We start from the raw sequence: 22,529 nt of genomic DNA, 5'->3' as shown, positions 1-22,529 counted from the left end.
TATCCATCTCCATTTTTCAATTGTGTCAGTTGCTGTCTACTGAAAATAACATCCCAGCTGCCAAGGTCACAACCAATCACCGCTCGGCTTCAGAAAATTGGTGGGCCGTGATTGCTTGTGACCTGATACCTGTGATGTCATTTTCAGTCGACAGCAAGTGGCAAAATGGCTGCCCCATGAGATGGATGGAAACACGTGAATTTTGCCTGTTTAATTAATATTCCACAAACAAAACATCAATCAGAATGCCATGGTTAGGGGCACAGAACATATTATATTTTTTGGATTGAACTTCACTTTAAAGACGCAAACACTTCAAATGTGTGATGTTAACATGCACATGTGTAAGTCTTCACGCTGAAGTCATTTACAGGTAAGATAGCAACAGTCGACCTCAGCACTGTTGGTGTATTTTTCGGCGTCTCCATCCAAGCGCACGTTTACCACACCACAAACATGTACAGGTGACTCACGTTATCTGCGTACAAAACACTTTTACGAAACAAGTGGTTGGTGATCATGCGTGTTGTGTCGCCAACTACTGGTATGGCATGCATATTACATTCTGTTTATCATTTTTGCTGGTCTGAGCAAATGGAATTCTTTGACTACACCCTGGACTAGTCACCAGTCAGTCACAGAGAACACACTGAAGTCAGGCAATTGTACACCACCTGTGGCACTCTTGTTGCGACTTAAAAGAAACATACATGTAGTGTAAATGTACACAAATATGTCTTGCAGCAGAGGTGTACACTCAAGAATTGTAAAGGCGGGAAAAATATACTTTTAGGCGGTATAGTAGCTCAACAAATAGGGCACAATAAGAAGGCGAAGCGCTACCGACGGTAGCTGACAGTCATTTTGCTCCGCGCATTCTGCATGTATACTTTATATGTATACTTTACTTATACTTAGTCTGCAAGCAGTTGAATTAAATGTCGCAGTGGAGTTATACTGTGCATGTAAACGTACTGACTTTGATATGTTTGGAGTATACACACACACACACACACAGGCACACACTAAAGAGCATGCACATTGCTCACAACATTGACAGACTCCAGAGAGACACAAGCGAAGGCAGGTGCAGTAGCATCACACACTGTTGGGGTTATAACAGAGCATGTTCAGCTGCAGGTTGTCATCCCAGTGTCTGAGGATGATGAAGAGCTGGTTGGCCGCCGCCTTGACTGACTCCACATCCCGGCCTTCCGGGATGTCCTGGCCACTCAGCCACATGCTGGCCTTGGCGGCCACCAACTCCCACTCGATGAAGTAGCTAGCGGAGCTGTGCTCCAGCCAGGCTAGGGCTACCGCTGTCGCCCACACCAGGCTCTCCGGGTCCAGCATCCTCTTTTGCATACTGACGAGAGAGGGCGTCTCCGGAGCACCTGGTCCGAGAAGATCTTTGGGACAGATTTGTGGGTCACCTGATGATCCTGTATCATCTTCAGTGCGCCGGCTGCTCGAGTGGGTCGGGTGTCCGAGGCTGGTGCGGTGGCTGCTGAAGGGGGACGTCCACTTGAGCTTGTCCATGGGCACGTTGATGGTGTCACACAGGGCGGGGTCAAGCGGGAAAGCACCGCACGCCAGTTGCAGCAACACCTGTGGAAAACCAAATATAAGTACAGCTACTCCTCATTACACATTCCAGGCCCCACCCACATTCACCCTCACATGAATCAACTATTGTGAGTAAGCAAGATCAGGTTTCGTAGATCATCAAGTACCCACCAGAGGAATGTAGTCCTTGTTCTCGTTGTCACTCTCTCCCATGGAATCCCCCGACTTGCTGTGGGATCTACTCATGAACCCTTTAGCGGCTTTTGTCAAGAGACGAGTCCTGCTGAGTGCCAGCCTGGCCAAGGAACCACAGATGACCAAAAATCAAGTCAATGTTATTTGGATTTGTGCCAATTCACTCCAGATGAGATCTTGAGGCGTTTCACAATAATGCTTCACACATTCAAACTTCAGACACCCACCTGGCAGAAAAAAGACTCTCCACAGACTTCTGAGACTGGTCTGAAGTCACTGACGGACTTCTTTGAGTCCCTGAGAGATGAAGATGGAAGAGGTTGGGGAAAAATCAATCGCACAAAGGACAATTGATCGGCAATAAATCGCATAACTTGTAAAACAATTTATGCCAAAAATCTATAAACAGTATGTCTGCATTGTTCACTGGGAGATATTGTTTCCGTAGAAGCTCTGAGAAAATCTCTCTTTGACTTGACTAATGTTAAATGTCTATATGTACCTTCTATAAAGTTCCATTTCTCCCAGCTGGATGAGGATGGAGTGCTGCAGGGAGATGTGCCATCTTCTACACCTGACACAAGAAAAACCCCAAATTTGTCCTCCAGTTGTTTTTGTAATACGTAGCATAAAAGTAAAACAATTAGGTTTTAACAATAGGGTCAGCTTGACCTTTAATCAAGAAAAAAAAATTTTTTTACTTTATCAAAGGAGAAAAACTACGTCTTTACTCTCAAAATATGCATCTTTCCATTAATAGCTGTTATCTAGTGACGTGTAATTAAAGGCGCCTTGTGGCTGCTTGAAATTAAAACAGCATACTGTTAGACAACATGTCTTCGGCTTCTTCCGACACACCGCCAGACTGAGAGCGGCCCAGTCCAATGGAGTACGCTTGGCTCTTCCTGCTTCCTGAACTGGAGCGTGAGCTTCTTTTTAAGCCGTCACCTAAATGTGAGAAAGAAACAGGGGGCAGCTTGTTAATGGAGTCTCACCCTAAAAAAAAATCAAATGAAAATGACAATGAATTATTATTATTAGGGATAGGCGAGTACCGATACATATCAGTACCGATATCTGCCTTATTTCAAGGTATGCTATGGTATAGTACTGCCCACTCTCTCTAGGCTGTTTTGTGATCACGAATGAGAAATTGCAGTTAATTTCGTGAAGTTATAAGTAAAATGCGATATTGAGACATATACCGTATTTTCCGGACTATAAGCCACTACCTTTTGCACAAGTTTTGAACCCTGCGGCTTATACAACGGTGCGGCTTATCTATGGATTTTTTTGTTTGTTTTTTTGATATTGTATGATTTGTGGATATTCACTTATATATGGAAATGCAACATCAAAACACCTGCATTTTATAGTCCAGTGCGGCTTATATATGGACAAAACAGGATTTCCCCCTAATTTGGGGGATTTCTGGTGCAGTATACTTATAGTCCAGAAAATACGGTAGGCTATATTTGTCTTTAAAATTATCTGTCATTATTTTGTTTGGGGAGGTGTTATTTATAAAAAGTACTATGGTACCAGTAGTTGGTATCAGTATCGTCACTAGAACCTCTGCTCTACCAACCGAGCCACCCAGCAAGCACCACCAACATGCTTTTATTTCCCTACTGGTAGCTGGTGACACATGCTGGGAGCCACCACTACTTGAAAGTGGATCTTTTTCTCTGGAACTTGGTGGTTACAATGATAATGATGTTTATATTGTTATATCACAGAGTGGGAGAGCAGATCGTCTTTGCTCAGACACATTTTTACAGCATGAAAGGATTTATTCATGTAAACGAACTGGCAGACAATGAAAGCTGCAACTTACCAAAGTTGACGTATTCAATACATGTCTGTAGATATTCATTTGTGTCCAGATCGACGGGAACAAACGCGGTGTATTTGCTCAGGATGTTGCAGGCTTTGCTGGTATGAATGGCGTAACTGTGGTACTTCCTGCCAGAGCCTGTAAGGTTGCATTGGGATAAGCTCACTTTTAATTTCGACCAGTCCGTATCAAGTGAATTTCACCTCTACTTTTCTACCATTCACAGCCATGAAGTGAATTTTCAAACTCACCATGCTCAATGTCGCATTCCCGTTCTGCCATGTGCTCAAAGTCGCGGATGATGGAGCATGCAGCCAGATGGTGCAAGGTCTCATTCCACAGCTCCTCATGAACCTTCTCCTCGCGTTCGCGACCCTTCAAGAAGGGCTCGACGTCAAAGTGCACTTGCCATTGGACAGCTTTCCCGCAGAGCAGACCCGACACCACGGCCTTGCACTCCTCTCGCTGCTGGCCCGTTGAGCCTACGTCTGCGTTGCGGTTGTCCTGCGGCGTTTCAGCCTGACACAGTTGGTGGCTGTATCCTTCTGCAACAAGGGAGAAAGAGATATGAAGATATCTCCATTACGCAAATCTGTCAGATTTAAAGTGATCATTTGACAGATTATCCTGTAGTGTGAGGTGTGTTAAGAGCGGTTTAATCCCACCCCACCCAAATTGCTTCAGAGGTTTATGAGTAGCTCACGTTATAGCACATGATTATTTTTTTTTCCGAAATGGGTTAACTTGCACTTTTTAACCATATTTGATTTATTTAATCAAATAAGTGTGCAATGGCACCACCCTATCCCATGTAGAACAGTCTTGTGGGAATTGTTTCAATTGAAGGACGTTAGACCTGCATCTCCCACACTTCCCGAAGATGGACTGTCTGTCGACGATCTCGAGCCATCCTCTCCAGCAGTGTTACGGACTGGGGCTGATGTCGGCATTTCCGAGCCCGCCTCCCCTGACGGGTGATGCTGGAGTGGAAGCGGAACACCTGCTGAATGCTCTTTGGAAGACGCAGCACACAGACTCACCAGCTGAGGCTGAGAATAACACAAATGGGAAATTTTCATAAAATGAATGAACAGAGTTAAAGTTTTCATGGGACACTAATGTCATAAAATGAAAAGTTTCCCAAAGCTTTCTGGTGTCTAAGTGCTGGCTTACTTGATATTCTCCTCACAGTCTATGTATGTGTTAAGCGTGCCGCACCTGGTAGTCTCTCTTCCACTGGACCTCATGCTCCGGGCTCATTTCTCCAATCAGCTCCTGGATTTTGGCACGCCGAAGAGGATTCTTTGGCATGACGGAGCTGGGATCACTGGATGTGTATTTCTTCACAGGAACGTGCTCAGTTATCTGGTTGGTGCTGTATGCTCGCCTTCTTGCTGACGTCTGACCCTCTGACGCTGACAGAAAATGGTTACGTGAAGACATGTATTGAATTGGCCAGTAGAACTTGGTGAGGTTCTTACCACTTTCATTTTCCATAGTGACAGAGCTGGCAACCATCATAGAGTCCTGGTTGGAGTCGTGGAGAGTTTCATTGTAGGATGCCTGATCATCAGCAGAGGTCTTCAGCAAGTCCTCATCTTGGGAGTGAAAGAATACGGAGCTACCAGAGCCGACGGAGCGCATCATACTATATCGTCGTCTTTTGTCCTGTTGACCGTGACACGTGTGTTGGGGAATGATTTAGAAGAAGATTTAGACCAGCAAAAACTGTAGGGAAAAACAATCTTCTTCACCCCTAACCTTTCTATGACCTGAAACATTGTACTTACAGGTTTGGGGTTGGCGTGGTAGCGGGTGGCGTCGCAAACGACGGCATACCCAATGAGACTGTCCCCAGGATACAGGAAGGTGTTGCCCACTGGTGAAAGCAGCACCTCCTTGGTCTCAGGAAAGAGCCAATCAATGGAAATGTCACTGAGGACAGGACACATGGTCTTCTTCAGAGACTTTATAATCTGCAAAGACAAAAATGTGTTTAGAGAGCAAGGAATCCATTGTTGGGTTTAGAAGAGCGCTGCCTTTCTCCCAATTGTACTGTATGCGAGCCAAAGAGTATGACAACAAACCTTGTGAAACCAAATTTGTTTCACAAGAATGTAAAGGTAGAAAATCACTGGAACATCAACTTGATGCATTTATTTTATCTGTTAACACGGCCCATCATGACTTGGCTGGATCATTGTTAAAAGGACCCACCCTTGGTTGGAGCCTCTCGCCTTCAGCCAGGAACTCAGCTGTTCCTCTGGACACCGCTGCTAGTTCATGAACCATTCTTCTGCAAGCATGCTGCCCAATGCCAAATGTAAAGCATCTGCGCAAACAGAATTTACGCATCAATGCTGAGAGATGCTGTTGCCAAGCATTGCATATATTAACAAACCCTAAATTGAATTCGTAGACTTGTGGCTGTGTGCAGTGTAGGTGAGTTTTTTGGAATGGCAACCGTTGAATGGTGTGGCCTGCCTCTTGGGCCAATGTCAACTGGATGAATGAATGGATGGATGGACGGGTAGACGGACAGATGGACGGAAGGATCTGATCAACAATTGCACAGCTTTTGAGCATAATCAAAAAAAATGCATGTACTGGCAGATTAATAATACATTTGCAAAGATTTATTGACTTTCTAGGTGTCATAAGTATTTCAGTTAGGCTGGTGACAAACAAGGCCACAAAAAAAAAAATCTATAAGAGATGAGCTAAAAACAGAGCCACCCAATAAAGTAGAAATGTCACCAGCTGGAAAGAAAAATTGATCCATGTCTGAACCGGCAAAGTGTGTGTGCATGACCGTTTGGGGGCAGTTGTTCAATAACCGTGAGTAGACAAGTAGGCCTACTCCATTTCCATGGTGACTCCAGAGAAGGATTTAGAGACTTTCAGCCCACCAGGAAAACAAGATGATTTCCCACAGTGCTGTGAATCTATTTTGCCTTTGACGTCTTATTAGTCAGGATGGTATTTCATTTGCATGCGCACAGATTTCATTTAATTGGGATCAAAGCTCCATCAATGAGTAGACGTGCCAATGAATCCCTGCCAATCCCTCAAAGACTCCACAATCTGAGCATCGTAAGCATGTGCAAGCAGAAACGTACGTGGTTGAATTACTACCTGATGTAGCGCGCATGACTGCGCACTAGCTCGATGACTTTGCCTGTGTTGCTCACCGCCCCATCAGTCAGTAAAAAAAGCAAACGGGGGTGTCCAGGAAACATTGGCTGTCTCAGAATCCATTTGAGGGGTGTCAGGATGTTTGTGCCTCCCATGTCGGCTCTGATCTTTCGAACGTACTCGCAAGCCAGGGCAAGTGCTTCCTGGATCATGTTGAAGGGGAAAAAAAGCATAACACCAACATTTTATTGTCCCAATGGGGGGAATTTCAATTTCAATTTACACAAGCAGCAAAGTAGATGAGGAGGGCATCTAAGAAGTCCTGGACCATACATGTGGAATTTGGCTGCTCTCCTTGTGTTTGTGTAGCTTCACAACTCATTGAAAAATCACTCCTGCGAATTAGTGTGAAAGTTGCAGTCCAAATCAATGATTGCAAGATCAGAATGGGCAAATGCAACAGTATGTAACAATATTTGTAGTTATTATTTTTTACATGAAGAATTGAAAAGACTAAGATATTACAAATGCAGTTGCTTGCTGTAACACAAAAGTCATGCTACCAGGGTGCGCCATTGAAAATAGTAATTCAAGTAAATGACTAGAAATGGTTACTGATTTCTTGGGCTTTCATTTGAATTGGAAAATTTCAAAGCTTTTGCCGGGTCGGATTTTGCATGCGACACATTTTTTTATTTGTCTGGCACGGTTGTATAATGTCTTACCCATTTATTTATTTGTGTATTTATTTATTTTCTTTCTTTTTACAAGCATTGCTGACAGATGAATAATGGACAGCGGGCCGCAAATGTCCCACAGGCCATAGTTTGGGCATCTTTGTCCTATATTCCAGTCAGATAAAAAAGTATGAGCACCAATCGATCAGCTCTGATTTGAAAAGCATAGCAAAATTGTTATGTGCACATAATGCTGTTCATTGACAACAAAAATGTATTGGCTGTCGCTAAACCTGTATGTTGCATTCTCTGACGCTTAAATATTCGTTGATATTCACAAAAACACATGATCACTGAAAACACTAAATACGCTACCAAGGGAATAATAACAGACAGTCTCATTTTTTATTTGTCATTTCGCTTGACAGGAATTTCAGATCCTGAGTAATATGTCTGCCTGCTCTTGTTTCATTCCAATAACAATCTTAAAAAGCTCCCCATTCGCCTCATTGCCGAAGCAGACTGATCTGAAATATGAAGCTGAGGTGATATCGTAAAAGCCACAAGAAAGACACATTAAGTGGATGAGAAATGTGTTTTGACAATCATGACCACTTACAGAGTCTTTGCGGCCCCAAACATTCACTATATGTTTACGGAATAAAAAAATGAACAGCTGTCATCTGTCTGCGTAAAAATGTCCAAAATTTGCTCCACTTGCTGTTTTCTCTGTAGGCTAATTTTTGGCTGGTGGGCCTATAGAACTGTTTCACAAGCGTAAACAAAGAAAGATGATTGTTGCTCATAACCAAATTGAATAAATATATAAAAAGTAATGGACTTATAAATAAGTATATAAGGTGAGGCTTCAAAATTATGAAGAATTAAGTCATTCTCTCTGCTCTGAAATATTGCTGAATGCACTGAAACTACACAATACTCTACTGCTAGTTGTCAATTAAATGCTGTAAGACAACCAAATGTGACATGAAACAAAGAAAGTTTTCAGTTTTACCTCTTCGTAGTTCCGACTGCTGGGAAAAAGAGATTTGAAAGTGGAGCCGAAGCTTATTACGTTGAACAGGCAGCCTGGGACGAGACTCTTGAGAATCACCACCATTGCATCCTGGGGCAGAGTGTAACACATATTTTGTGTGAACATGATGAAAAAGAACCTCAGACAAAACTAAACTCTTGAGCTGACAAAAACCGACCACGATCGATGGCAAATTGTTCCAGTGCTGCAGGTTTTTGTGCACCGCTGGGATTACATGTTAAAGAAAATGTTGTCTTGGTAACAGTATGTTCTCATATATTCAATTGAATTTGAAAGACCTCAAAATGAAATAGTCCAAATGGCCTCATCTCCCCCTCATGGATGTCACAACATGGATGCCAATTATTAATTCCAGGAGGGAAAGTACCTTCACGCGGTTAATGTTGACACCGCTCATGCTGCCACTGCGGTCGATGAGAAAGATGAATTCTCCGTGCACCTTCCTCAGGTCGGAGCTGAGAGGTTTGAGGTTGGGGCAGAAGTTGAGCATGACCACAGGGTTGTGGAGGATGTCCTTGTGCAGCCGTCTGTGGATGGCCTCCACCTATGGAACACGAGTGATGAGTTCGAACGGCAGTTGGCGGATATTACAGCAAAAATCCAGGTCGAGTGTGGATCCATTGGTAAGTTTCCATGGAAACGAAATTTAATGCTAAAGCTGATTGCTGTGTGAAGGGACAAATGACGGCATGAATGAAGGCTTTCAAGAACAATCAGGAGACTTTGTGATGGCTTTTGTAAAAAGAAATTGGCAAGATGATTTTCACTGTAATTTTCCAAATGTAGCCATTGTGAGACAAAGGTTGATAGGCTATTTTATCTCGCACGTAAATTAGTATTCAAAGCATGGTACATCACATACATAGTATTGTATTGTGCGGACAATAATGATTATAATAATTTACATTCTAAGACAGTGAAACTTTTTAAATCAAACATACAATTTAGAATTCAAATACTATTTTTGTGAACCCGGGATCTTTGTGTTGTGCATCACACCACATCCCTTCATGACGTGGATCTCATCAGCTCAGAAACTCGGCTCAGCTGCTGGATGACACTCTTACCTTCTTCTCATTGCTGGAGTCCTTCTTGGTGGCTTTGATGAAGTCGCTGCGGCCATGGACGAATTCATCATACTCATCCTGCGTCATGTCTCCGCTCTCTATGAGCACGTGAGGCACATGAGGTTCTGCAGGAAATTGGGCCGGGCCGAGTCACAAGTGTTAGAATGGTTCTGATAGAATTTGACAAAATATTTGAGCAATAAAAAGTTGGCTTTTTTATTTAATTTATTATTATTATAAAAATAATATGTAATGTATTTAGTATTATTTAGAAATTAGGGTTAGGTTCAGCAGGTGAAATTTTAAAACTTATGTAAATGTCATAGCTATAAATTGCAACACATGGTGAAATATGTATTGCGCAAGCTTCCATAGGTCAAACTTAAAAAAAGCAACAATAACAAAAAAAAAAGAAAATATCTCACACTGATGTGCTCCAAAAGGGTAAAGATGTTTTCTAAATGAGCATCAATTATGCATTTAGGGACACAGTCACTGACTATGTTTGTCAAAAAAAGCCTTCATAAAACCATAGCGGATCAGCAGAGAAGCTTGTTGTCTCTGGGAGACAAGCAGCCCACAAATATTTCATAACAAGACGAGACTAGGGGAGAGAAAAAAAAAAAACAAAGACCAGACCTGGAGCATCTCACCCACGCACTCAACTAAACTAAAATACAAGGACATTGTCGTGGGCCCTCATGCATTCAACACGAAGCACACAAATGCATCATTAGTGGCCTGGAGGACGCTTGGAGCGAGCACTAAACCATCTTGAGTGTGACCTTGTAGACGCACCACTTGGATAGATGAGGATCGTAACAGGACAGTCGTAAGTGTACTTGTCTGCCAGAGTGATGACCACACTGGTGGCTGAGCGGGCCAAAGGGTCAGCGTCGGCTCGGATGGCGTGAGACGGGCTCTCCACCCCTACACAAATATCAACAGTCACATTTCCATAACCTTCATCTGTCTCTTGAACGTGACATCGTGAGTCAGACTAGTTGTTACCTCCAAGTTGGAAAAACACAATGACCATTACTCAACTACAACTCAACATGCTCAGTCCACAAGAAAAGCAAACTTGGACCCGGATTATTGCTCAACTTCTGACCTGCAAGGAGATACGGTGCTCGTATTTCCAGCTGGAAATTAAACTGGTAGTCCATGGAGTTGATGGCCTCATCCGCCAGTAGAGCAGACAAACAAAAGTGAGCTGACGAGGGAGCACGATCGTGTGGGCTGGAGCCACAGTGATGTTTATCCCTCCTAAAAGCAAAAATATTGACTGGAAATGAAAAATTCATGACCACACAGTCACTTTTATACTGGGAACAACAATTTATGACTGAACTATATTCCCAGGTGAAGTACAAACCTATCTGTGTATTTCTTACATTCTGGAGAAGTTTGGGGATAAGCCCTGCTCCTCGTTGATGCTCCTTTGTACGTGGGGTGTGCACATTGGCGGCGTGGTCACACTGATGCCCCCGCTGGGCAGAGTGGAGAGCTCACAGGAGGTACTGACCAGAATTTGGACTGTCTCCAAGGGAGGGATGGACCCCAGGTTTACTACTAGCACTGTCCTCTCCAAATCCTCATCCAGAAGTATATGCCCTGGAAGATCAACTTGCATTAATTCTATTCAACTCGACTTGATGTACAGGGTTCTATTTTTGTAAACAGTGCACCTACGCCGTGGAGCAAGTGCTGGCGTATCGTGATTTTTCATATCAGCGCAAGTTGTGTGTTTGCAAATTTAGACAGGCAACTGAATGAGTGTTTTGATGTAAACTTACGCTTGCTCGGAACACTTCTAACACTGGCACAGAGTAGACAATTTATCTAACGTGGTGCACTTAATTCATAAATATATGAAGAGAAAGCTTCAAACCCTCCGTTTCATTGGATTGAATTTTTTAAATCATACCACGGAGCAGCATAGCTCTGTTGAGGGCAGATAAATGATGAGGGGTGGGGTAATGGTCTCCAAGTGCCAATTTCATGTCGCACATACATATATTGAGGCTCAAGTGCAAAACTAGCCCAACGCAAAAATAAAATGTGTTTGAAGGGTTTCTTGTGATATACTTGGCCACCCCATGCCCCCCCCACACAAGAAAAAAAATCCTAGCTCCGCCAGTGGCCACATTGTAATTATGTTGTCCCTCAGAGCGCCATTGTGACGGTGAACTTGTATAAATGTATAGTCACCAGAGCCCATTTCACTAAAAATGGTATACGCAACAAATTGATGGAGAGCTCGTTATGAAATCAAAATTTCTCACTTAGTATAGTATTTTAAATAGGAAATTGTAAAAAAATATATACTTGTAATACATCAGCATTAATAAAAGTGAAGACAATTGGTAATTTGGATGTTTTAGCAAGAAACATGAAGCGGATGTGCACAACATTATTTGCCTTGATGATAAATATGGCCCCCAAATATGACCTGTGCGCATAATGTGCTTCTAGTATTTGTGCTGCAGAGTTAAATGCAGAAGATAAGTTGAAGATAAGAGAGATAAGATAGTCCTTTCTTTGCCTCACATGGGGATTTATATAAACTACCAATCAATTCCGAGTTATGTACGGGCAGAAGCTTAAAATAATAGATGATGGATGTAAGAAGATAGTCATCTCACCAACGCCACTGGGCGGTGCTCCATTTGGTGTGCTGCATGAATTGTGATAACAGTCATCAATCTTGGCTTTGTCCTTGATTTGCAGCGTGATAATCTGACTGGAGATCATCGCCTCAAAGCCTACAACAATGTTTTTTTCCTCCAGTGGATAGATAAAGATACCTGCAAGGCCACCGGAAAAGAGATTGAATAATTAGATCAGTTAATGTTCCCTATTCCGAGAATTTTGAAAAAATGAACGTACCTTCAATGGCATGATCCTCAATATTTTCATATGTCATGGAAGCGGTCATGGCCTGAGTGTAGCCCCTGACACAGGAAGTGATGTCAGAGACACTGAGAGGTAGAGCGCTACGATTCTCCTTGTTGATGAGTCCAGGCATGGCACTGCCATTAGGAGGATTTACATGATAGAGAGAAACAGTCATTACATCGCCACTTCTAATCATCATCATCGTCATGCATTCAATGAGTTGATTTCGACAATGATTCAGAGGCTTCAATGTACGCTGCTGTCGTATTTAATGCGACATTCAGACTGAAATATGATTGCATCTACTAAAGCACGTCCACTGCCTGCTCCTCAGTAAAATCCACCAAAATTTCATTACATCACCTGCGCCTCAACTTAGATGCGATGTCACCCGGTTAAAAGTCCAGTCACCACATAGTCAAGTGCGCCAGAGGCACGGAAAAGAAAAAAAAACCCTCAATCTGCCAGAATGCCCTGCAAAGCACACTTTGGTCTTTTAATTTCCGAAACACAGTAAAGTAAACTTTCCTCCTGTACGAAAATGAAGATGAGCCCATTTTTACACAGGCACAAAAATAGTTCCCTATCTGTCAAGTGAGTGTGTCTGGCTTATTTACTATATAGACTGATAATTGAAGGGGATAGGAATAAATGCATACAATGAACATAACATAAGAAAGGCAGAACAAGCCAACAGCCTGTTTCTTGTCAGGAAGAGGCAAAATTACGTGTGCAAAATGCAGCATTGCCAATTATGAAAATGAATCAATAAAATCCCACATGGCTCTTGTGCATGCCGCATCATTGCTCATGTTGCATCCTGCACCTCCAGTCTGGGGCGTGCACACAATAGAGCTCCATCACGACGCTTGATGGGAAATTATGACGAAAGCCATTTCCATAGAGACGGCTCCGCTTGCTAGCCTGCAGGCTGACCAAAAGTGAGCCAGCAGCCTCTGGTCTTTAGAGCCACAACAGAGGGCATCTGCGCAGATGGGCCAACTCCTTTGTCGGCTAATAATAAATATCTGTAGCATTATTATTGTAGGTGCAGAAATTCTCTACAGGTTTAGAAATGATTAGCCCTAAATATTTTCTACCTCTCAGGTTAATAAAATTTGGGTGGTCAGGGGAGCTGGACCACAAATGGATGGATTTTTAGATGATCATAATAACAAACTGCATATTGGACAATAATGTAGAAAGGCTGTAAAAACTTTCAATCCAGGTCCTCTGAAGTGTCTTTAAATTCCTTCCAGAGACGCTCCACTCATCAAAAGATTTTTTTGAATCACTGTTGAGATCAGAGCAGGAATTCAAATTTCACTGCATCTATTGGATATTAGTAACTCACTATGGCCACTTCGTTCAGTAAACAATCTTTTTTTTTCTCAATGACCACGACGGCCTTCAATTCAGTCCGTGCACCATCTGAGCATTTTTGTCCTTGTACAGGCGAGAGATACTTCATTATACACCACCTATTGGGTTAGACCTCAATAGATTGTGCAAATGGCCTATTGTTGTGTTGTGTACCATTTTTGTCGATCTGCGGAAGCAACGTAACAATGACCTCAAGCAGCATAATGACCAGCAAAGATATCCCGACTGCCAATAAAATCACTTCCATGCACAAAACATCACAAAAGCCGTGGACCAGTGTGTTGAACAATGCCCCTGCAGGATGGCTCTTTGCAGTTTTCACACTTTATGGGCTTTAGTGCTGTTGGTGTCTTCCCGCCACCCCCTTTCTCACATGACTCACTCGCCTTTCCCCAAGACCCCCCAACTCTCAGGGTTTTAAATCACAATCGTCACAGCGCTCTGAACTCATTAGAGTCAAAGCAGTGCGCCGCTGCTCTGGTAACCACCTGTTGAAAAGCGTCTGGCTGCTTGATGGCTGCAGCATCAAGATGTACGACGGACTGCCTTTAATCACCTCCCTGAGCTTTCGACATCATTCTACACAATTGAGAGAGAGAGAGAGAGAGAGAGAGAGAGAGAGAGAGAGAGAGAGATTCTTTCATTCAAAGCCAAATTAGGTCTTACCTTTCATCTGTGTCAACTGAGCCTGCACTGAGGAGCTCTGTGACTCACAATTCCACTTATGATCAAAGAGATCTTCCCTCCTTGCCGACCACGCTCTCTCAGCTCTGCGTTTTGTTCCACAACCAGCGAGCAGGAGTGAGATTGTTGCTACAGGTGGTGTCAGAAGTGAGCCAGCTTGTGACAAGAAAGGAAGGCTGCTGCAGCACATCAAGCACAGCAACATGTGGTTAAAAAATGCTTCCTTGATGCTCCCCTCCTCCTCACAGTGCTGCTGATGGGGAGAGAGAGAAAGAGGGGGATAGAGAAAGGGAGAGAGAGAGACAGAGAGGCGGGGGACCAAACCTGCAAAGCATCCGTCTCTTTATGCTCTCAGCATCCATAAGACACTCATTCAGTTTCCCCTCATATTAATGAGAATCTATTATCATCCTTGTTGGGGAATTAGTCGATGTTCACTGCAGAATTTGCTCAACAGTCCGGGGTTTCCATTTATAATGCTCCACACGGGTCAGGTCTGGACTGCTGGCAGGCCATTCTACAACACGCACTCTTTTACAACTAAGCAACGTTGTTGTCTTTTTTTTTTTCATCACTCTTATTTATTCATTGTTTGTGCCTTCTTGTTTTTACTTTTTGTGTTGTTTACTTGTATGTATATTGTGTACTATGTCTTGTCACCGTGGGATAGTGGGAACGTAATTTCGATCTCTTTGTATGTCTTGACGTGTGAAGAAATTGACAATAAAGCAGACTTTGACTTTGACTTTGACTCAAAGGGAATGAGGAGAGCTGCTTTAATTGGCAGAGAATCAAGTTGGCTTTGTTCAGTCCTATGACGAGGACATCTCTAACAGCGCTGGTCTGCAAAAATGAGAAAAGAACAATCATATCGTTAGACAGATATTTGCGCTACACTTGTAGTGGCCACTAAAGTGAGCCAATTTAAAGTTATGAAAATGCTGTTAAGGAAAGAACAGAAAAAAAGACTAGACCAGATGGGTAAAGCTTTTCATCCCAACATCACCTGTAAGGACCCTTTGCTATTCTCTGAGGATGGTTTTAGCGTTTCAGATCTTGAGTGGGCGTTTGGCTGTCTGTGTTTTGTTATTACATCGTTTGATCCTTCTGTTTTCTTGCAAAGCTACCATGGCAATAAGAGTGCATTTACACACTCATTTTCTTGTGTGTGCGTGCGTGCATGTGTGTGTGTATGCACACACAGTTCTTTTCCTTCTTGTGTACTCTGACAAAGAGTCACCCATCCCTTTTTTTCCCCATTTTGTCTGTTTGGGTCACAGGTTAGCTAGCATCTATCCCAGCAATGAACTCCCTAGACTGGTCACCAATGGAACACTCTCAATATTGAATTTATTGTGCATAAAATAATGTTATTTTTATGTGGCCACCAAACCTGACCCCTCCACCTTGACTGTGCCTAGACATTCTCTTCATAAAGGTTATGAACAGAATCAGTGACAAAGGGCCGCCTTGGCGGAGTCCAATTCTAAAAGGACCAAAGTCTGACATGACTCATACAGTACAAGGACAGAACAGACCGAAGCGCACAACACAGGGACAGGGGACAAGAGTGCCAAAATTAAACAAATAGTAAAATTGTTTAATACTAAACAGTTTTAAATACATCATGATATAAATAAATACACACAAACACACATATATATATATAATATTTATAGGTATTTATAAATACATGAGAATTCCACAACAGGTTTAGTCTTTGAAGTAGTCATAGTTTTGGCACTGTTGCTCCTCCGTATTTAATGGCCCCCACTCGCATTCCAGTATTACTGTAAATCCCGGGTGTCAGTAAAGGCATCACGACTATAATCACCACGAGTCAGTGTTTGGCCTGGCACGTTGTGGTCGTTTCTCGTCGGCACTAATTGTTTGTCACCTCGCTGCATCTGACATCAGGCCACACCAGCCTCCGAACTTATGCTGAAAAGTTTTCTCTAGTCGCATCATAAAATCTTGAGTTAAATATTGTAAAATGTTCAAGGACACGTGGGCGCTCGAGGCAGATATTCAGGAGGCGAATTCCCCGCCAGTGCAGGTGAATGATGGCTAAATGCGTAATGGCTCGAAGCTAGCTAACGTTTGAAGAGCACTTTCATAACTATTTCACTCCCTTTTGTCAACAGTTTGAACTCACAACGAAGATGGGCCAAGCTATTGCCAGAGATGTAAACGGTAACTAAATATCCATATTTCCACGACGTTTGGTCGTCGGTTAACGATTTTTTGGGCGGCTGCACAGGAAACCTCCAGACGGACATAAGTGAAAAATGGGAAGGTGATAAAGTGGATCGAGCTGAAGTGTCCCTGCTCAACAAAATGATCCGCCGAACTCTAGTTCGGAGCAGACACGAGGTGGAGGTCCTGCAGCGGGACCCCACTTCCCCGCTTTTCTCCGTCAAGACCTTCGAGGAGCTGCGCCTGTGAGTCTAGCATAGGTGTTTTCTTTTTTTAAATAATAAAACCCACATTTCATTTCAGCCCATCACATACCTGAACAAATTCATTTAAAGCAGGGATGTTAAACTAATTTGTCTTCGCGGGCCACATAAAATGATGTGGCAGGCTGTATCTGGCCCCCGGGCCTTGAGTTTGTCGGCTGTGATTTAAAGTAATGGATCGATACTAATGTCAAGCACAGAAGTACAATTCTGTCGCCCTCTTCAGAGTCAAGGCACAGACTGCATTTTACATTAAGGACATTTAGTCAAAGCGCCAAACATTTTTTAGTAATCAAACACTGCATCTGCTACATATTGCTAACATTCAATTTCTTCACATCAACACAACCCCACTCCAAAGTCACTTTAAATCTTTGATTTAATTTGCCAAAAAGGCTAATTTGTTATGCTGTCATTGCGACCAGTTTAGGATGTGCCAAAGTCAGCTGGTATTGACTCAAGGCCAGCCGCTACCCTTGTGGAGGACAAGTACTGTGAGAAGTCTACAAATCACAGAAAAGCGGAATTACACATTTGACTGGTTGTAGGAGGTGGGGCTGCCCTCCCACGAACAGAAAAAAAATTCTGCGAATTGACACGCTTTCTTAAATGGTTTGTAATTACCTATAGATGTCACATAATGGTGACGATTTGTGTCTGAATCAAACATCTTTTTAACGTTTTTCTTGAAACAAAGATGCCACCAGATGGCGCCAAAGGTGATTTTGGCTTGAAGGCGAAAAATATTTTTCAGCCAATAACTGAGGATAGGTTACCCCTAAAAAAAAAATCTAATTTGCACACGCAAAACCTTCATTCAACACACCACTCCCACTTCTTTCCTGGGAGATTGTGTTTTTTTTTTCTTGCATGAATAGGAAACCTGAGCTGTTGAAGGGGGTCTACAGCATGGGCTTCAACAGGCCTTCCATGATCCAGGAGAAGGCTCTACCTATGATGCTGGCACAGCCGTGAGTCCATTTTTACACTTTTACAGAATTAAGTGTACAATTGACAGATTTTGTAATGAATTTTGTTGTAGAAATGTCTAATACCACTTTTGTGAGATAATGTTAGTTATTGACCCCTGGAAAATCTCTATCTGGGCAGGAGTTTACAGAAGCGTTTTTAAATGACTTTAAGCTCATCTTGTATTTGGACAGAAAGGCTGAGCTATTTTCTTTGAACATTTTAAAATTGAATGTTTTCCTTTCTTGACTTTAAGACCTCAGAATCTGATTGCCCAGTCACAGTCAGGCACAGGCAAAACTGCAGCCTTTTCTCTGGCCATGCTCAGCCATGTGAAGGTTGACCAAAAGTGGACTCAGGTAAACCATGTGACTTGCTGATAGATTATTTGTTTTAGGCTGTGCTTGCCAAATAAGTTTGGGTTTATTTTGTTTGTTTGTTTTTGTTTTTGTCCCCCTCAGGTTCTTTGTATCGCACCCACATATGAGCTTGCCCTGCAGATCGGTCAGGTGATGCAGCAGATGGGCAAATTCTGCCCTGACATCAAACTGGCTTACGCCGTTAGAGGCTGCAAAGGTAAGAAAATTGAGGTGACGCCGCAGTCGCTCTACTCAGTGCGCGTCTCAAATTGAACAGTTGGCTTTATCGCTTTGATTTTGCCCAGCGGAGCGAGGCAGCCAGTTGGAGGAGCAGATTGTCGTGGGAACGCCAGGCACCATCCTGGATTGGTGCAACAAGTATAAAGTCATTGAACCCAAAAAAATAACCATGTTTGTGCTGGATGAGGCAGATGTCATGATCGCCACTCAAGGTCATCGTGACCAGAGCATCCGCGTCCACAGGTTAGGACCAGCACAGCCACATGAATAGAGGGCTTGACAAATGGATACTTGAATAGATTGGCACTCGGATATTCAGCACCCAATTTTAAAATTCGTACTCCGGTGAAAATGTTCGGAGCCTTCACAGCGCTTCAAAAAAATAATTTTGATTCCACTCTATCTTCTCTATAATGACAATGGATTTTTTTATTTTATTTATTCATTGATTAATTTTAAATGCCGTCTCAGATTTAGAAATAAATAAATCTTGTCACTAGTCTCAGCCTTTGCCATGCTCAAATGAGACTTTGGGACCATCCTTTTCCTCGATCATCACTGATGCATTTACGGCTTCATTGGAGTCCACATTCAGTGAAGCCAGCTAATTGGACATGATTGAGGGGGGGGGAAACTAATAAAGGTCTCAGAGTTGACAGTGCACGCCATTGGGACAGACTGAGCATAAAATCAAAGTAATTGTCTGCAAGGCAACCAGACAGGCTAGTCTCAAAGTACAGATCTCGAAAAGGGTACAGAAAAAAATCTGCCGCATGGAAGATCCGAGTGAGGTTAGTGACCTCTATCATCCGTCTGGTCTGATGACACAAAGATTCTCTTTGGCATGCCAGACATGTTTTCTGTCCAGACATTTTGAAAAAGGTTTGCGCTTGGGAGAACACAGTGTTCGGCGAGTGGATTTTGATTCATTCTCTATTCAAAGAGAAATTTGATGCACAAGACTGTTAAGGTAGGTTCCAGCACCCCTGTGGGGACAAGTGGGACGGATGGATGGAAAACATTCCATTAGCCAGTGACTTTGTTTGTGAAGATAGGTTTTACCACAAGTGATGTTATTGCTCGGATTGAACCTGGGGAAATATGCCAATGGTCCTTGATCATAAGGCACCACAAGTTATTGAAATGATGTAACTTTATTCCTCCCACTTGTGCTAATGTAGGCAGCTACCAAAAGACTGCCAGATGCTCTTCCTCTCTGCGACTTTTGAGGAGGAGGTGTGGAGGTTTGCCGAATTGATCGTTCCTGAGCCCAACATCATTCGACTGCGACGTAAGGAGGAGACTCTGGACACCATCAAGCAATTTTATGTCCTCTGCGGGAACAAGGAGGACAAATTGACTATTCTGTGTGACCTCTATGCGACTATGACTGTAGCGCAGGCCATGATCTTCTGCCACGTAAGTAGTCAAGCGCAGTGTATGGCTACATTGTTATTAGGGATATCAAAGATTCTGATCCTGATAATGGTTTCCCACAATATTTAGGAAACTATCACTGCAAGAAATTATTTCTGTAATTCTTTTGCAATGTGTTTCAATTGATAATCACTACAAAATTCCTAGAAAATCATAGTCCCTTGAATTGTGATACATTTTTTTGAACTGATAAAATTATGGGGTAATTGAAATTTGACTTGGTTCAGTAAAGGTTACTACTTTAGTGTTTGTATCTCCATGAAACATTAAAAGTGAATTCTTCTGCGCAGACTCGTAAAATGGCGTCTTGGCTATCTACAAAACTGGCCAATGAAGGCCACAGTGTGGCACTGCTGAGTGGGGAATTAACGGTGATGCAGAGAGCGAGCATCATTGAACGCTTTCGAGATGGCAAAGAGAAGGTTCTTGTCACCACAAACGTTTGTTCCAGGGGTAAGAGGCAGAAGTCCGGTGCCAAACTGCATTTAGTGTCATTTTTGTTTTGTTGCCAACAGCAGCTAACAACTTTTAACTGGCTAATACTGCAATGAAATGAAAATACTGTTTGATAATGTATCACAAATTATTTTGTTTTGTCTCTAGGCATTGATGTGGAACAGGTCTCATTGGTGGTCAACTTTGACCTCCCCGTGGACATGGCCGGAAACGCTGATAACGAGACGTACCTTCACCGGATTGGCCGCACGGGACGTTTTGGAAGGCGCGGCTTCGCCATCAACATGGTGGACAGTGAATCCGGCATGGATGTCATCAGACAAATTGAGATGCATTTTGGTACCTTTCACCACGCACGCCTCCAATTTAAAGAATGTAAACATGAGGATGTTGACATTTGTTTCTCTTTATCTCTCAGACAGGAAAATCCTCAAACTTGACACACGGAATGTTGAGGAAATAGAAAAGCAGTTGAACTGAACACTCAGCTGCTCTTGTTACGTCCCAGCGACTGATCTGCCTAGTGCAGCTTTATTGTTTACAAGGTGTTGACTATGCAGAAAGTTTTGTTTGAGCTGCACTTTTGATTCATTCAGACTAGCAAACCGCTACGCCGGGCTTTTCAAGCCGAGTGTGCTTTATTTTGTTCTTCTTCGTTTGCTGTGTTTTATTTTATTTGTTGTTTGAACGTTTGCATGGCATTTTGAATATTCTAGTGTAGTGATAAATCTATTTTGATAAATATATCAAACATGTTGCCTTTAAACTATGTTGTAGTTCCTTATGTTGAAACTATTTCAACCATCAGTTGAAGGATGATGAGTATCTGCAGTCTCGAATACAATATTCTGTTACCATGAATCAAACGTACTATATTCACAAGAGTCACTTTCACACCACCTTCCCAGCAAATGGGCCATAGAGATTTAATTTTGGCATTAATACACCTCTGAAGTCACAGTAAACTTGAACTGTCATCATGCAACACGTCAGTATGACTTACAAGAGGAGTTGCAATTGCGTCTCCAAAGATTAGAATAGCATGAATATGTCCAGTTCAAAGTTAATATTCAGAGGTTCATTATACAATGGCTTAACTGCTGCATTAAAGTGTCAAGGCAACAATGGCACATTGTGAAATCTGACCAATCACTGTTGCATATGTTTTACATCTCTAAAAAGTCAAAGAATCTAAATACTAATGCTCAATAAAATGAGCACGTAAATCGGGCTCTTTTTATTCCTGCTCCTGTCCACTTAGAGTGGTGTGATGCACAGTAGTGATCTGTCGTGGATGCCACACTGAACCAGAGTCAAGTCCAAGTCTGTGAAGCTCCTGCGTGGCACATCCATGGTTGCTATGGAAACCTCTCCGTACCGGGTCCCGAACCTGGCCTCTGCGCAGTCCCTCACAGTCCGCAATGGATCTGCGGGATCAAAGTGCCTCTCGAACCTGCCGCCGCACGGCGCCCTGATAGCCAGCAGCAAAGTGCCGATCCCGTCGGGCTCACGGCCGCAACCACGTGATCCTCCCCCATCTGAGGACGATCGGCTCACATTTCCTGAGCGTCCCTTCGCGATGGCGGGGAGGACCTTGTACTTGTTGAGATCAGGAAAGTCCGGCGCGTTCAAGTTGCCGTGAAAATTGGCAGGCTCGCGTCGGGAGCGGAGGTCCCTAGTTGTCCTACCAGACTTCGGTTGCCCACGGACGGCACCCATGTCATGACTTTCCCCACTTTTAGACTTTGATCTCCTTAAATCCATCCAGTTAAGGTCAGTGATGCTGTTTGTTTCTCTGCTTCTGTTGTCAAAGTGTTAACCTGTGCAATCGTCCATGTTAGCACGAAGGATTCTAGCCCAAGCTTTCTTTCAACTTTCGACTGGAAGCGCTTTTAGTTCGAGTGTCACTGTTGTTGCTATAGCAGCCCGGTTGTCGGGACAACCATTGGCTTTACAGCCTCTGCTGTGCATATCATGTAACTGCACCAAAAAAAAAAAAAAAAAACCTCAATGTTTGGCTTGTGACGAATGAAAATCAAGGGATAATTATCCAACAAAATATGAATGCTCAATTGTTAGAGTGGTGCATAACGTAAATATGAAAAAT

General features: G+C 42.9%; 2 protein-coding genes across 4 annotated transcripts; one reads left to right on the top strand and one right to left on the bottom strand.

Annotated features, from left to right (window-relative positions):
• Positions 1–663: 663 nt before the first annotated feature.
• vwa5b1 (von Willebrand factor A domain containing 5B1) lies at positions 664–15,696 on the bottom strand. Of its 2 annotated transcripts, none has more exons than XM_049755141.2 (22): positions 14,485–15,696; positions 12,427–12,569; positions 12,183–12,344; positions 10,932–11,151; positions 10,649–10,803; positions 10,333–10,464; positions 9,535–9,659; positions 8,835–9,011; positions 8,426–8,536; positions 6,734–6,936; positions 5,816–5,930; positions 5,389–5,574; positions 5,080–5,266; positions 4,817–5,013; positions 4,455–4,647; positions 3,850–4,143; positions 3,599–3,736; positions 2,584–2,709; positions 2,264–2,335; positions 1,989–2,058; positions 1,738–1,861; positions 664–1,608 (listed from the first exon to the last, which is right to left on the bottom strand). In XM_049755141.2, exons 2-22 carry the CDS (start codon positions 12,563–12,565, stop codon positions 1,099–1,101), a joined length of 3,636 nt encoding a protein of 1,211 aa, XP_049611098.1. In that variant the 5' UTR covers positions 12,566–12,569; positions 14,485–15,696; the 3' UTR covers positions 664–1,098. The 2 variants fall into 2 exon arrangements, with proteins under 2 accessions (XP_049611098.1, XP_049611097.1); XM_049755140.2 differs by lacking the exon at positions 14,485–15,696 and adding an exon at positions 14,307–14,426.
• Positions 15,334–21,188, top strand: LOC125989125 (ATP-dependent RNA helicase DDX19A-like). 2 transcript variants are annotated; one of them, XM_049755154.2, is made up of 11 exons: positions 15,334–15,510; positions 16,647–16,695; positions 16,763–16,943; positions 17,840–17,932; positions 18,187–18,289; positions 18,392–18,506; positions 18,595–18,772; positions 19,711–19,948; positions 20,257–20,419; positions 20,570–20,761; positions 20,841–21,188. In XM_049755154.2, the coding sequence occupies exons 2-11, from the start codon at positions 16,665–16,667 to the stop codon at positions 20,900–20,902; spliced, it is 1,356 nt and encodes a 451-aa protein (XP_049611111.1). In that variant the 5' UTR covers positions 15,334–15,510; positions 16,647–16,664; the 3' UTR covers positions 20,903–21,188. The 2 variants fall into 2 exon arrangements, with proteins under 2 accessions (XP_049611111.1, XP_049611110.1); XM_049755153.2 differs by lacking the exon at positions 15,334–15,510 and adding an exon at positions 16,285–16,558.
• Positions 21,189–22,529: the final 1,341 nt, after the last annotated feature.

The sequence above is a fragment of the Syngnathus scovelli genome, chromosome 2, assembly GCF_024217435.2.
Source record: "Syngnathus scovelli strain Florida chromosome 2, RoL_Ssco_1.2, whole genome shotgun sequence".
NCBI classification, from domain to species: Eukaryota; Metazoa; Chordata; class Actinopteri; order Syngnathiformes; family Syngnathidae; genus Syngnathus; species Syngnathus scovelli.
This window is presented reverse-complemented; position numbering and strand designations above follow the sequence as displayed.